This window comes from Bos javanicus, chromosome 7 (assembly GCF_032452875.1).
Source record: "Bos javanicus breed banteng chromosome 7, ARS-OSU_banteng_1.0, whole genome shotgun sequence".
Classification (NCBI taxonomy): Eukaryota; Metazoa; Chordata; class Mammalia; order Artiodactyla; family Bovidae; genus Bos; species Bos javanicus.
This window is the reverse complement of record NC_083874.1, coordinates 50,975,629-50,991,657: the sequence shown is the minus strand read 5'-3', so window position 1 is coordinate 50,991,657 and position 16,029 is coordinate 50,975,629. Positions and strand designations below refer to the sequence as shown.

Below are 16,029 nucleotides of genomic sequence, written 5' to 3'. Positions count from 1 at the left end.
ATTTTTATCTCCCTTACTTTTTTTCTTGTCTGTGAATATCCTTGAAGCCTGATTCCCTTCTTGAAGGCAAAATTTACTTTTAAACTTTTATTCCTTCTCAGCCAAGAAGGCTTCAGCCTGAGGACGTTTCGTGAGGAAGTTGGTCATATTAACATAATAATGCATTTTATTTGTTCTGAGTTGGGAGATGATCCTTCTGGTTTTCTTCGTTTAGTATTTGTGGCATATGGTTATTGATAAACATAGTGGTCAAGTGGCTTAATCTTCAACCATTTGTGTTTTTAGGTTTATTCTTCAATCCAAGGAGGCGATTCATAATCAGCTGTTAGAGAAACAGAAGATAGCAGAAGAAAAAATTAAAGAATTGGAAGTAAGTAGGTTTTGAGTGAATAATGATAGCTGTAGTCAGTTTTTAGGCGAAAAGTAATGATCTCATTTTGTCACATGAAATGAAAATGTGTGCCTACCAAGGTCATGTCACATTGTTTTTATTTTTTCTGATTGTGCTAGAGCTAATGATGCAGTCTTTTTATGGCAGTGTATGACCAAAAAAAAAAAAAAAAGACTAGTCTCTTAAAACTTTAGGGAGTTTTGGATACTTTAGGATAGGATATTGTTAACCTGAATGTGTTTCTTCCATTTCCTTTGAGTGAACATGTTTATTTTTAAAAAATAAAAGCACAGTGTGTATGTGAATACCACATATTGTGGCAGATGGGTGTGAGAGTGGGTAATGATAATAGTAGTTAAAGAATCTAGATATATGACTCTTACAGGTTGTAATTCTACATAAGGACAGAGTGAGTAGTAAGCTGTAATTGGGCTTCCCTGGTGGCTCAGACAGTAAAGAATCTGCCTGCAATGCAGGAGACCTGGGTTCAGTCCCTGAATTGGGAGGATTCCCTGAAGGAAGGCCTGGCAACCAAGCGAAAACTAATTATATATCTGAAGGATAGTGCTCCAGTCAAGAAAACAATCTTTTTTTTCTTAAGGAAAAAGATGATAGGTAAGAAAAATAACTTTATAAGTGTTTGGAAAATAGGGAGTTTATTATTATCATCTTCTTACACATTAAAACCTTTGCTGTTGCTGTTTAGTTGTACGACTCCGTGTCTGACTTTGTGATCCCATGGACTGTAGCCTGCCCGGCTCCTCTCTCCAGGAACACTGGAGTGGGTTGCCATTTTTTTCTCCAGGAGATCTTCTCAACACAGGGATTGAACTGGGGTCTCCTGCATTGCAGGGGGATTCTTTACCAGATGAGCTTTCAGGGAAGGCACCTGGGAAGTCCTTAAAACCTTTAATGAAATAGTTTTCTTGGACTTTGGTGAATGGTCTATCCTCTGTGTAGTAAAAGTTGGATAGGACAAAAAATTGGTCATTATTTTTGGGGACCAAGATTTCCTGAGATGGGGGTGGATACAGTGACTTCATAGGTCACTTTATCTAATTTCTTTGAATACTATTTGAGGCAGTGGTTCAGAATCTGACTCAGCCTTTTACTGAATTGATGAGACATCCCTTATAGCCTTTTGGGGATTTCTCAAGGACACCAACTTGGCATGGCCTGGGCAAGGATGTGGTGTTTTAGGTTACTTAGGCTTATTTTTGTTTGACTACTGATAAAAATTTAAGCAGACTTGATAATGGCTTTGTAGCTTAGAAAATGTATTGTGAAACAAAACAAATACAGAAAAAAGAAAACTTACCTTGTAGTAATCAGGTTTTTATTATTTCCTACTTTATCATTTTTGTCAGCCCAACTCTTCTAGGTTGAGTTTTCCAAACAAAAATACCTTAAAAAAAAAAAAACTGAACAAAACTATTTCATGTAGAGTACCAAAAAAAAAAGAAAATGTGTTTTTGCAATTGTTGATAAATATATCTAAACATTGTCCTGATGAATAAGTGGCAAAGTAATACGTAAGTAATTCTTTTTATGAAAACAAACAAAAGCCAAGATCTGTATATGAACATTGAGTATGATTGTTGTAAGTGTGTATTAAATTAACACTAGTTACCCTAAGGAAATTAGATGGGATGTGGCTGTAATTGTTTTTTTCTTATAACCTCTGTGTTGGATAAATTGTAACAAGTATATGTTAACTTTCATAGTTAAAAAGAAACATCAAGGTGTAAAATTGCCACAGATGATTATTTTAGCATACTATTTAGCTCTGGTGAATATCAGGAAATTCATTTTCCAAGTTTCCTTTCATGGAGTCTCTCAAATACTGGTAAGAGTATTCTGATATCTGTCAGATGATAGAATAGATTAGCTCGCTTTTTGGTATTTGAAATGCTTGTTAACAACTATAAAAAGAGTAATTCTGTCTGGGAACTTCCTCTTCTTCTTCCTACCAACTCTGTTAATCCTTAAGATCTTAGTTTAGGGCTACTTCTGAGAAGCATCTTCTGATTCCTTAGTATTAAATTAAGTGCTTTCCCCTTGTTCTAATTTTTCTAGTTTCATAGCACAATGTGAGGATTTGAGCCTATAAACTATTATCAGTTGAAGTCATTACAAATATTACTTCCTATTACTTGGGAAGCCTGATACAGATTCAGAGCTCTAAATAGTTTTTCCCAAGGTCTTCCAGTTATTACTCTGCCTTTCAAATATAGTCTCTTCTTTTGAGCATTAGTATTTCTTGCCAGTCCAACATAATTATCATTATTGTTAATAATTTTGAACCCTCAGATACCTTACTATTAAGTTGAGGAAGCGTAATTTATACAATAACTCTGCAGACTAAGGCCAGGCTGCTTCGTTTAGCACCTATCATCCCTTATGAAGTAAGGTTTTTGGTTTGGGTCAAGAGTTCCAGTTTCTGACCTGGTTCGCTGGGTATGCCTCTGCATCCCCTACCAGTAGTCTATATAAATGACACTGTGGATCAGCCATGATGTAGCATAGGTGCTGGTCTGATCTGAGAGCCCACCTTCGTTAGTATTTTTTAGACTGCCTTTTCTCCACCTCCATTCTTAGTTTCTTTTTGCCCTCTCCATATTTTTTTCCCCTAGTCCTTAACTTATGAGTGCAAGGATTACCTGGAATTTGTTTAGCTTTTAATAACGCTAGTATGCTGTGCCGACATTGTCAACTAGCCTGGTATCTCACTTTCTGGCCCTTTTCCTCTTCTGGAGCAAAAGTGGGAATACTATAATGTTGCACTCAAGTCCTTAGTTCCCCAACCAGGGATTAGACCCATGGCCCCTGCAGTGGAAGCCCAGAGTCTTACCCACTGGACCTCCAGGGGAGTCTCTGCTCTCATGTCCTCTTGATAGGGAGTTCTGTTAACTACTAGAAGGGTAGAAATAAGTACCATGTTAACCTTGGGAAGATAGGCTGTCTTTTTCTTTTTAAAATTCAGTATTTTACATTTTAATACCCCTATGTTGGTTTTTCAGGCTATAATCAGTTTCTTGGGTTAGGTTAGGAAGTGACTTCATAACAGACTCACAATGTGATAGGTTGTATAGATTTTTACCTTTCCTTTATAAAGATGATTGATCAGGTTCTGGGAGCAGATGTCACAGTTTCATCCTCGTGGTGATTAGCAGACCAATGATGCTACTCCAGTTGAAGAGAAAAAATAAAATGATGCCTTTAGTATGGTAGAGTAACCATGTTGTTTATGTCATTGAGGGAATTCATTATTTTTTTTTAAAATACTGATAACAAATAACTTTAAGGAAGCTGCCTGAGTATATAACACACAATACAGTATATGCTATTAGAAAGTATAAAATTGTACTTCTTAAAAATGACATGCATATAATTGGGGTTTCTGATTAGGACTTCATGTATCTCATCTGTCTGTATAAAAATAATTTTTGAAATATACAGCATTGCTACATAAAGAAAGTACAAGTTTTTATTTTTTTGAGATTTAAGAGTTTAATTAGACACCCTGTCATTAAACTCACAGACACTTTTGAGGTATCAGACACAAAATACAGTAGTAATGTAGTGTTGTTTGTTCAGCTGTGTCCGACTCTTTGCGACCCAATGGACTGTAGCCCGCCAGGCTCTTCTGTCTGTGGGATTTTCCAGGCAAGAATCCTGGAGTGGATTGCCATCCCCTTCTTGGGGAAAGTACAAGTTTTTAAAAGTTTTATTTTTTTTATGGCTGCTCTGGGTCTTTGTTGCTGCTTGCAGGCTTTTTTTGTTGCAGCGAGTAGGGGCTACTGTGTAGTTGCAGTGCGGGGCCTTCTCATTGTGGTGGCTTGTTGGGGGTGTGGGCTCAGTAGTTGTGGTCCACAGGCTTAGTTGCCCCGCAGCATATGGCATCTTCCTGAACCAGGGATTGAACCTGCGTGCCCTGCACTGGCAGGCGGATTCCTAACCACAGGACCACCAGGGAAGACCTGAGTTGTTTTTTGTTTGTTTTTTTTTTAATTTCAGTTTTAGTTAAAGTGACCTAAAACCTTATTGATGGATTGAAGAGATATATATCTTCTAAAGAGTGAAAAATACATCCTATATTTTTGCTCACTTTTGGGGGGTAAAAAAAAAACAACAACAAAATTACTTGTGGACTTTTACAGTTGCAAAAACTTAGATTCAGCATTTAGATGAGCTAGAGCTGAATTTTTGACCCCTTTTGCCTTTGACTCTCAAGTATTTGGAATACTTGAGATAACTGTAAGCTTTCAGTGATGTGTTTGAATACATTTTGACCATCATTCTCCTGTGTTCTCTCTCATTGAATTACTGCTTCAGGCTCATCTGCCTAAAGTCTAAAATTCACCTTATATTTTAGGCACATGCAAATATTGGTTGACCACTTTCCTTCCTCTCTTTTTCTGACGTGGTTCCCACCCTTCCACCACCCAGGTTAGCTCAGCAATGACACAATAAAAATAAGAATAAGGAAATTAAGACATCTGCCCTGCATAATACCACTCTGACGCAGAATGTTTCAATCCCAGAGTTGTGAAATAGCTCTCCAGCCCATGCTATAAGTAAAATCTGAGAAACTGTGAAAGTCCTGACTCTTCCATAAAAATGGCTATTATGGTCAGATGATAGTTCCTGAAACAAGTTGAAAGACTAGTGGTAAGAAAAGTGGATAGGAGGTGCCTGTGACACTCTGCAGTTGGCTGAGTTCTGAGACTCTGATGAGAAAATGTTTTGGAGTAGTTCCCATGATTAAGGATATTTCACTCTGCCTAAGGAGGATCATTTTTTCCACAGCATGGGTGGTGACTGGTAGGCACTTGGATGGATGCCTAGTTTTTGCCCTAAATACTTCACTTTTGAGCTGGTACCTTTGTGTGTATGATGGGACACCCTCTTTGGAGGTGATGTCAGGTGGACACTACTGTATGTTAAGCACTGATTCTTACCTGTGTTTTCAATGAAGAGAGAAGGGCAGGTGAGAGCAAAGCCAGTGGCAGAATGTTTTACATATATTAAACAAGAATTATACCCAGTGGTTCATCTGCTTGCATACCTCAAAGTTTAGAATCCATTAAAAAATTCATCATTTCTTTATTTTGTAGTGAAATACGGCATTTACAGAAATATGTATTAAAATTCATGTAGTTTAATCAGTAATGATAAAGCAGTCACCTGTAACAATCATCCAAGTCAGGAAATCAAACATTGACAGGACACCAGAGTGCCACCCGCTTCCATTCACCTGTTCTCCCCCTCCCCCAGGCAACTGTAAATTCTGGATATTTATTTTCTTTTATAAAAAGTTTTACTACCTCTGTAGGTACCCCTCAAAAGTTTTTGAACTTTATATGAACAAAATCAATCTCCATATTTTTTGCTTTTCTTCTTTCCCTCAACATTGTGTCTGTAAACTATTCGATATGTTCATGTTGAGATTGTGATTTGTTCATTTTCATTGCTGTATGTAGTCCGTTATATAGTTGCACCACAATTTATCTTTCCAGACAGCTCATTTTTAAAATTTTTAATTGGAGAATGATAGCTTTACAGTGTTGTGTTGGTTTCTGCCATATATCAACATGAATCAGCCATTGGTATACATATGTCCCCTGCCTCTTGAACCTCCTTCCCCACATATATCCTATCCCACTGGTCTTGGTTGTTAGAAAGAACTTGGTTGAGTTCCCTGTGTCATACAGCAAATTCCCACTGGTTGTTTTACATATGGTAATGTATTTGATTCAGTGCTAACTCTGTCAGTTCATCCCACCCTCTCCTTCCCCATGTCCACAAGTCCGTTCTGTATGTCTGCATCTCTGTTGTGACCCCCCAAATTGATTGATCAGTACGATTTTTCTAGATTCCATATATATATATATATATGCATTAATATATGGTATTTGTCTTTTTCTTTTTGACTTAGTTCACTCTGCATAACAGGCTCTAGGTTCATCCTCAAATTTGTTCTTTTTTATGGCTAATATCCCTTTGAATATATGTACCACCATCATTCATTTGTCGACGGACATCTTAAGTTGCTTCCATGTCCTGGCTGTTTTAAGTAGTGCTGCAGTGAACGTTGGGGTACATGCAGACAGCTCATTTTTACCCTTAAGACAAGATGTTTTCATAAAATACTTGCATAGTTTATCGCTTAGCCTCTTGCTGAGGAGATCTGTTTTCCAGAGACATCTCCTACTCTATCCCAGGAGAGTTTGAGAGTCTAGAGAGAAGTGAAATATAAAATGTCTGTGCTCTAAAAGTTAGCTTGGTGAGTACCCACCTTCAGTAGGAACTAGATAGCTAAGCATGTCTGGTATCTTTAAAATTAAAAAAAGAAATAATTGCAAGTTTAGCAAATCATCTCTTTTCTATGTTGATTTGAATTTGGGAGTCTTGGGTGAAACTTCTCTTATTGTTCCATATGTTGGGATTTCAGATATGAATCAGTTCATTCATTCGGTTGTGTCTGACTCTTTGCGACCCCATGGACTGCAGCATGCTAGGCTTCCCTGTCCATCACCAATTCCCGGAGCTTGCTCAAACTCATGTTCATCGAGTTAATGATGCCATCCAGCCATCTCATCCTCTGTCGTCCCCTTCTCTTCCTGCCTTCAGTCTTGCCCAGCATCAGGGTTTTTTCACATGGGTCAGTTCTTTGCATCACGTGGCCAAAGTATTGGAGTTTCAGCTTCAACATCAGTCCTTCTAATGAATATTCAGGACTGATTTCCTTTAGGATAGACTGGGTGGATCTCCTTGCAGTCCAAGGGACTCTCAAGAGTCTTCTCCAACACCACAGTTCAAAAGCATCAATTCTTTGGCACTCAGCTTTCTTTATAGTCCAACTCTCACATCCATACATGACTACTGGAAAAACCATAGCTTTGACTAGATGGACCTTTGTGGGCAAAGTAATGTCTCTGCTTTTTAATATGCTGTCTAGGTTGGTCATAGCTTTTCTTCCAAGGAGCAAGTGTCTTTTAATTTCATGGCTGCAGTCACCATCTGCAGTGATTTTGGAGCCCAAAAAAAGTCTGTCACTATTTCCATTGTTTCCCCATCTATTTGCCATGAAATGATGGGACTAGATGCCATGATCTTTATTTTTTTAATGTTGAGTTTTAAGCCAGCTTTTTCACTCTCCTCTTTCACTTTCATCAAGAGGCTCTTTAGTTCTTCGCTTTCTGCCATAAGGGTAGTGTCATCTGTGTATCTGATGAATACTTATCTCTTTGTAGAGCTCATTTGCATTCTCAGCATACATAAAAATGAATGTTTTTAAAATAGTTTTTAGTTACTTAAGACTCAAGTCTAAAAGGGCCTGATGGTTGGAAGGCTAGAGTTATAGTGAACTATATATATATATATATTACACGCACATACACACTGTCTCCATGTCCTGGTGTTTTAGGACATGTAGCTTAATGTAGCTATGTGATCCTCCTCTGTGGCTTTCAGAGGAGAGTGAATCTGAAAAAGCCCATGTATGGTCCTTTTTCTGGTTGAGTATTTATTGGTTATTATCAATATTATCAGTATCTTGGTCAATGTATATGTGATATGATTCAAGTGCTAATATTTGCCCAAATGTAAACTGTCTGTGGTGTATTTCATTTCCTCAGCAGAAGTATTTCAGTTCTGGTAAGAACTTAGATGTAACCAGTCCAAATACATTTGCCCTTTATTGACCATTTCTTATTTGTCTGTGAAGTGCATATTACAGATATTTTACACACATACTCCTTTGATTTGATCTGTTCATTTCTGTGTCTTCATTTTGTGATTAAGATTTTAAAAAGGTTTTGCATTCCAGTTAGTCCAGAATTAAGCTTTTTGCATCTTGATTCAGTTATTCTTTTCTTCTAGGATACATTCCCAGGGTGGAACACTTGTCCGTAACCACACCAGACTCTTCCTTTGAATGCTTTAGAGGGTTGTTGACCTCAGCCTTTGCAGCTGTATGCTTTATATGGTCTGTACTTTTCTTTGTCTAACCATAAATGTTTGTCCTTAGCCTCCTCCCTCCCGTGCCTGAGAGTTCCTCCATTCATTTTCAGGCTGCCTAGTGAATTATTTCTTTTGATGAGTTAGAATTTGGATTTTGTTTTCTGTTATTTGTATGCCTCCTTGCTCTTGTAACTTGATGGTAAGGTGAAGTTGGTCAGTATACTTTCTTTGTACTAGATTTTTGGGACTTCCCAGGTGGCAGTAGTGGTAAAGAACCGTCTTGCCAATACAGGAGACATGAGATGCAGGTTTGATCCCTGAGTTGAGAAGATCCCCGAGAGGAGGCCATGGCAACCCACTCCATTATTCTTGCCTGGAAAATCCCACAGACAAAGGAGTGTGGAAGGCTACAGTCCATCGGATTGCAAAGAGTCAGATGTGACTAAAGTGACTTTGCACACACAGCACATACTAAATTCTTACTATGATCAGTCTTTATATGGTAGGTCCCCTTTAATCTGAAGTAATAGATGCTGGCCAGAAGAAATGAGTTGTTCAATACTTAATGTGGACAGGCCACACCTGTATTAATGAGCACACTGTATATGTTAACTCAACAAGATCCAAACTAATATTTGAACCTGTATAAATAGAGATCTCCAAGTCAGCTAGACTTGTAGTAGAGCATTCGTTACTCTAAATTCCTAATTTAAATATTAAATTCTCATTTAAATGCCTTCTGTTGAGTTATGAGTTCTGGATTCTAGCCCTTGCTGTATTCTAACCCCTGGATTCTAGCCCTTGCTGTATTCTAACCCTCGGTGTCCTCATCTGTAAAAGAAGAAGGTTGGACTAGAAGATATCTAGGGTCACTTCTATTACATTTATTGTTAGAACCTTGTTCTTTTTTTGAATTGCCACTTTAGAAGCAAAAATGCCCCCTTAAAATGAAAAGATGAAGGGAGGCAGACCAGAACAAAAAAACCCAGTTTCCTTTCTATTCAGATCATTATCTTAATTTAAAAAAGTAAATTGTAATCATATTTTTGCAGGTAAATAAAATTAGTTGTCTGTCTATAGCTTTGCCAGCTAGAATGTAATACAAGGTGACAGCATCTCCTTTGATCTTTGCAGTAGTTGTTTAAGTTTCTGAAATCACAGAGATTGTGTGTGTGATGGCTTAAAGGTAGTTTACATTAGGTATCACCTGTTCTAGAGATACTTTTGGATAGAGCTGTGTAATAGCTTATTAACTCCACATTCATAAAGTAGCATTCTCAAGGAATGTTATTATTTGTAGTGTTTTATCTTTTAGTGATCATGTAAAATACATGATACTTAAAATAGTGGCAAAAATATTCAGAAAATGTTGAAAAATTATTAAATTCCTTGAGTGTATGTGGACATTTTTTATAAGTGGCAAATTTTATAAAATGCGTTTTAATGAATTTTAGTTAATCTGCTGATATAGATAGTTATGCTGCTTAGGACTTTAATATTTTTATTTTTACCATTTTATTCATTTTTCAAAGCATTTTTACTCCTTTATTTCATTTAAAAGTAGTGTCTATGGTTGATGCTGTCTTGCTAATTATGATTAATTAGAGGATTTTCTCCCATCTCACTTTGTTGTTTCAAACAAATCTCTCACTTGCCACTAGGATAATAAAAATATTTGAATTCCATCACTGTTCATGAGGCTGTTCTTTTGGGTAGGTAATTATCTTGTGAGGAAATTTTTCCAAAATGGACACACATGCATTAAACTCCTAACTTTTGTATAAAACAGTGTCGTTCATTTTATTCTGCTTATGTTTTTAAGAAAACACATGAGGGTGGAACAATACTTCATGTCAGGAAGCATTATCAGTTTCCACTGATGTTTTATACGTGCTCTGTTTTTATATGAGACTCTAAAAGCTCAAATGCTGTGTGATGCTATAAAGACATGGAAAATGATTCTTTCTTAGGGTTGGAGGAAGTGATGACTAGTGTTTTGCTGGTAGTATCTGATAATCCCCCCTCCCTTTAGCTATTCTAGGCATGTTTAGTTGTTGGGCGTTGTCGGACTAAATTGCTAAAAATAACAAATAAGGGGGAGGCTGTTATAAGACCAGCTCTTGCCACTGTCTGTAATCTGTTTAATTTAGTTCCTAAGGAGAAAGGGCAAAAGTAACATGGTGCCATTCTCATTGAATGGGTTTTTTGTTTGAAGTGCTGACAAGTACATGGAGCTCTGTCTTTCCACAAACCCCATAGGGCTCACATATGCACATCCACTTATAGTGGAGAGCCGGAGCTGGGGGACTCAAAGAGCATGTTCTAATCAGTGGTTATGCTTGAGATTAACCAAGTGATTGTGGTCTTTTGCATAACTTTAATGTGGTTTTTGACAGTGGAAATGTGCAGTTAGCCTGTGAGAGAGGGTGAGGTGGAGAAGATGGTGATTAGAAATGGATATTGTAAGAATAGACATCTATATAGTACTCTACTACACTAACTCAGTGTTCCCAGAGAGTCAGGTTGTTTAAAATTAACCACATATGTGACTTCAGTACATCTGCATGTATTGATAATTTTAACTCACATTGCCAGCATAAACCTTTCTGTGGATTTGGCTCTTGATCTTTCTTCACCTTAACTTCTTTCTAGTAATAGAAATAACTTTCTGTAAAGTGGAGATAGCAATCTAGTCAGTCAGTTCAGTTCAGTCACTCAGTTGTGTCTGACTCTTTGCAACCCCATGAACCACAGCACACCAGGCCTCCCTGTCCATCACCAACTCCCGGAGTCCACCCAAACCCATGTCCATTGAGTCGGTGATGCCATCCAACCACCTCATCCTCTCTCATCCCCTTTTCCTCCTGCCCTCAATCTTTCCCAGCATCAGGGTCTTTTCAGTGAATCAGCTCTTCGCACCAGGTGGCCAAAGTATTGGAGTTTCAGCTTCAACATCAGTCCTACCAAAGAACACCCAGAACTGATCTTCTTTAGGATGGACTGGTTGGATCTCCTTGCATTCCAAGGGACTCTCAAGAGTCTTCTCCAACACCACAGTTCAAAAGCATGCATTCTTTGGCGCTCAGTTTTCTTTATAGTCCAACTCTCACATCCATACATGACCACTGGAAAAACCATAACCTTGACTAGACGGACCTTTGTTGACAAAGTAATGTATCTGCTTTTCAATATGCTCTCTAGGTGGGTCATAACTTTCCTTCCAAGGAGTAAGCATCTTTTAATTTCATGGCTGCAATCACCATCTGCAATGATTTTGGAGCCCCGAAAAATGAAGTCAGCCACTGTTTCCCCATCTATTTGCCATGAAGTGATGGGACCGGATGCCGTGATCTTAGTTTTCTGAATGATGAGCTTTAAGCCAACTTTTTCACTCTCCTCTTACACTTTCATCAAGAGGCTCTTGAGTTTTTCTTCACTTTCTGCCATAAGGGTGATGTCATCCCCATATCTGAGGTTATTGATATTTGTCCTGGCAATCTTGATTTCAGCTTGTGTTTCCTCCAGCTCAGCGTTTCTCAAGATGTACTCTGCATATAAGTTAAATAAGCAGGGTGACAATATACAGCCTTGACGTACTCCTTTTCCTATTTGGAACCAGTCTGTTGTTCCATGTCCAGTTCTAACTGTTGATTCCTGACCTGCATATAGGTTTCTCAAGAGGCAGGTCAGGTGGTCTGGTATTCCCATCTCTTTCAGAATTTTCCACAGTTTATTGTGATCCACACAGTCAAAGGCTTTGGCATAGTCAATAAAGCAGAAATAGATGTTTTTCTGGAACTCTCTTGCTTTTTCGATGATCCAGTGGATGTTGGCAATTTGATCTCTGGTTCCTCTGCCTTTTCTAAAACCAGCTTGAACATCAGGAAGTTCACGGTTCACGTGTTGCTGAAGCCTGGCTTGAAGAAATTTTAAGCATTACTTTAGTAGCATGTGAGATGAGTGCAATTGTGCGGTAGTTTGAGCATTCTTTGGCATTGCCTTTCTTTGGGATTGGAATGAAAGCAATCTAGTACTTGTTAGTAAAGCTATTGAAGATCACTGAAGTGAAAGTCGCTCATTTGTGTTTGAATCTTTGCGACCCCGTGGACTATACAGTCCATGGAATTTTTCAGGCCAGAATACTGGAGTGTGGGTAGCCTTCCTGTCCTCCAGGAGATCTTCCCAACCCAGGGATCAAACCCAGGTCTCCCACATTTCAGGTGGATTCTTTACCAGCTGAGCCACAAGGGAAGCCCAAGAATATTGGAGTTAGGTAGCCTATCCCTTTTGCAGGGGGTCTCCCCACCCAGGAATTGATGATGACTGAAGGAATGAGTTAAGTGTCTTTCCTGTCCCCTGTTATGCATTTACCAGCAGTAGAGTGTGTGAAAATTGGAAGCAAATTTGCAGTTATATTTCTGGTATTCCACATTCTTTGTTGACTCACCTGAGCATTTATTGATTTTTATATTCTGAAGTTGCTTATTGATTTTTGCATCTGAAGTCCTATCCAGAAATCCCTTTGTGTAATAATTGTTTTGTTTTTTTCTGTGTGTGTTTTGTTTTGGTTTGAATCTGGCCACTTTACTGCCAAAGAAAGAATGGATTGCTTTTGTTAGAGATTCTTGCTAAGGAGTATCTTGGGAAAGCCTGTTTTTAATGAAGATCCTGATATTTACCTAAAGCTTTGAAATCTGAGCGGTTGGACACTGCAAGCTTTGGGAATGCTTATTCCTTTTAGGCATTTCTTAAGTCACCAGCCTGCCTTACTGCCTAATTTAATGAAACACATAATCATTTTAACTGAACTAAAGGGTCTTAGAGATATAATTTAGAGCACAGTCTTCAGCACTACCTGTGCTATATAGTTGATGATGAAGTCTTGTGATTCATGTGGAATGACATGTATGACAGCACTTAAAACCTTTACAAGTAGCTCAAGATTGATATCATTTATGGCCAAGTTTAATCAGCTCTAGAAATTTGTAAAAAAAAAAAATCACTTTGCACTTCTGGATTTTTGAGGTTCAAATTCAGATCCTTCATTAAGGCAGGCTTAGTGTCTTTATCTCTTTAGAGAAGGCATGAGAGGGAAATAAAAGGTAGATGGTGATGGAAAACAGAAGAGGAAGAGGAGCTTCTGGTACTAGAGTTGATCCTTGAAATGGATCAAGTTTTGAAATTAATTGTAAAATGTCAGCTGCCTTAATTTTTAAGTGTTGATGCTTTCAGTATCAGGGTTTGAGTTTCCCACCTACAGTGGATGTTCCTTCCTTTGGGCTGTGTGCCCTCAGTCCTGTCCACCTCTTTGTGACCCCATGGATTGTAGCCTGCCAGGTACCTCTGTCTGTGAGATTTTCTAGGCAAAAATGCTGGAGTGGGTTGTCATTTCTTCCTCCAGGGGATCTTCCAGACCCAGGGAGCAAACCTGTATCTCTTCTGTCTCCGGCATTGGCACAGATTCTTTACCACTAGTGCCAGCTGGGTGAACAATTCTAAGATTCACGAGCTAAGACTCTGGCCAATAATAAGTTGGCCAGAAGAAGTGTATGCATGTAAAAAAAAATGCATTATTAAATGTTTGCTGGGTGTCTTGATTATACAGTATACTTTGGTGTTTTGACTAACTATGGAGGTTTTTTGTTCTTATTTTTATACATCAAGAAACCTACAGTCTATTGTAATACTGTGTGCCATGCACTATTATAGGCAAAGAAGACATAATTAGCAAAGACCCTGATGGCATGGAACTTATATTCTGGAGAATGGGAGTGAGGGGACAGATAATAAATAACTGATAAATGTTAGAAAGACAAACAACACAGGATAAAGAGAGAATGGTGAGAGATATATATGCTGTCTTACGTAGTGCTGACAGGGAGGGTTTCTCTGACAAGCTGATATTTGAGCAGAGAGACCTGAAGAGAGTAAGAGAGCAAGCTGTGAGTACATCTCGGAGAAGAGGGTTCCAAGCAGAGGGAACAGCGAGTATAAAAACGCTGGAGGTGAGAGCATATTTGATGAGTTGTGGGAACAGCAAGGAGGCCATGTCAGCTGGAGCTGAGTGAGCAAGAATAGTAGGAGATGAAATCAGAGAGGTATCAGGGAATAGATTATATAGGGCTTTGTAGGCCATATTAAGGATTTTGTATTATGGTCTGAAGTTGGGAGTTTTGGGAGGGTTTTGAACCAGAGGAATGATATTATCTGATTTACATTTACATTTTAAATTTCACCATTCTGGATGCTTTGGTGAGAATAGATTATGGAGAGTAAGTGTGGGAGCAAGGAGACTTGTCAGGAGGCTGTTGCATTAAGATTGATGGTGGCTTGGACCATGGTGGTGGCAGTGGAGATGATCAGAATCTGGATATATTCTAAGGTAGAGCCAAAACAAACTGAGTGTAGGGATGAAAGAGACTGAAAGTTTTGAACCTGTTACAAAAGAATCATACCTCCTTTCTCCCACATATATCACTCATCACCTGTTGTAGAGATCTGGATTGGGTTCATGAGAGAAGGAGGCATTTTAGCTGGGCCTTGAAGATCAATTAGAATTTTATTATTAATACATAGGATTGGTTCAGGGGGGTCAGCATTTCAAAGCAAAAAAATGCTATGACCAGAAGTCTGAAAGTAGAGGTAGAATGGAGAGTTAAAGTGAGAAACGAAGCTGGAAAGGCCTAAGGGAAAGAAGTGGAGGCTAAAATGAATGAAATCAGTATGGTGTACACTCATTTTAAGTTCTCCTTGTTCTGGGTGAGTAGTTGTTTCCAGTGCAATGCTCTTCATTCACTCTGGTTTCCACACAGCACTCCATGTATGATGGGCTTCACAGGGATTCCGTGTGTTTATGGGAACATACATGCTGTTGATAATTCATAGATCAGTATTTCTTAGTCAATTTTCCAGTTTCAAAAGTAATTTTAAAAGCAAATTGAAAGTTTGTTTTGGGCCTTGTTAACCTTTGAGATACTGTTAGACACCCAAGTAGAAATGTTGAATAGACAGTTGGAAATAGGAATCTGGAACTCCAGGCTAGTGAAATAAAATTGAGAATTGTCTATAAATTGTCAGTTTATGGGTGGCATGTAAAGTCATAGAACTGGATTAGATCAACTAAGGAGAAAAGGTAGCTGCTTATAGGAGGTATAAAAAAGGTCATGTACTGAACCAAGGGCGCTGCAGCAGGATGTAAAAGCTCTGTACAGAGGTGTGGACTGTGTGCAGTGTGAATTCAGAGAACTGAGTGAGCACCCCCATGGGCAAGCCTCTGCTGTGAAGGGGCCAAGCTGCAGTGATGAGACCGGCTTTCTCCATGGTTAGGGGGCTGTGCGGGCCCCTGGTTTTGTGCTGCAGCAGTCACTGTCAGCCCAGTTAGCCCTAAGTTTCTACAGCTTTGTGACCTTCTCTCATTAGCACTGACCTGGAGCTGGGCAGGCCTGGTCTGTTGAAGGACAATTTGCTTTCTCTGGGGAGACATTGCAGAATGTAGAGACCGACATCTAGTTAATCTCAGAGCTGACCGGGCTCTGGGGGCTGCACTGCAGGGAGTGGTGCAGCATAGCTCCTTTAAAGCACAGGAGATTATAACACTGCCTGTGTGTGTCTGGTTTCTTGGGTGAGACCTGATGGAGGAGTGTGCTTGCATGGGTGGAAGCAAGCGTGCCTGC

General features: G+C 38.8%; 1 protein-coding gene across 1 annotated transcript in view; it reads left to right on the top strand.

Moving 5' to 3' along the window:
• Positions 1-16,029, top strand: part of PFDN1 (prefoldin subunit 1) — a 74,007-nt gene that overhangs the window by 40,734 nt on the left and 17,244 nt on the right. Inside the window, exon 3 of the mRNA XM_061423661.1 lies at positions 286-370. Within this exon, the coding sequence (XP_061279645.1) occupies positions 286-370 (85 nt within the window). The remainder of the gene's footprint in view (positions 1-285; positions 371-16,029) is intronic.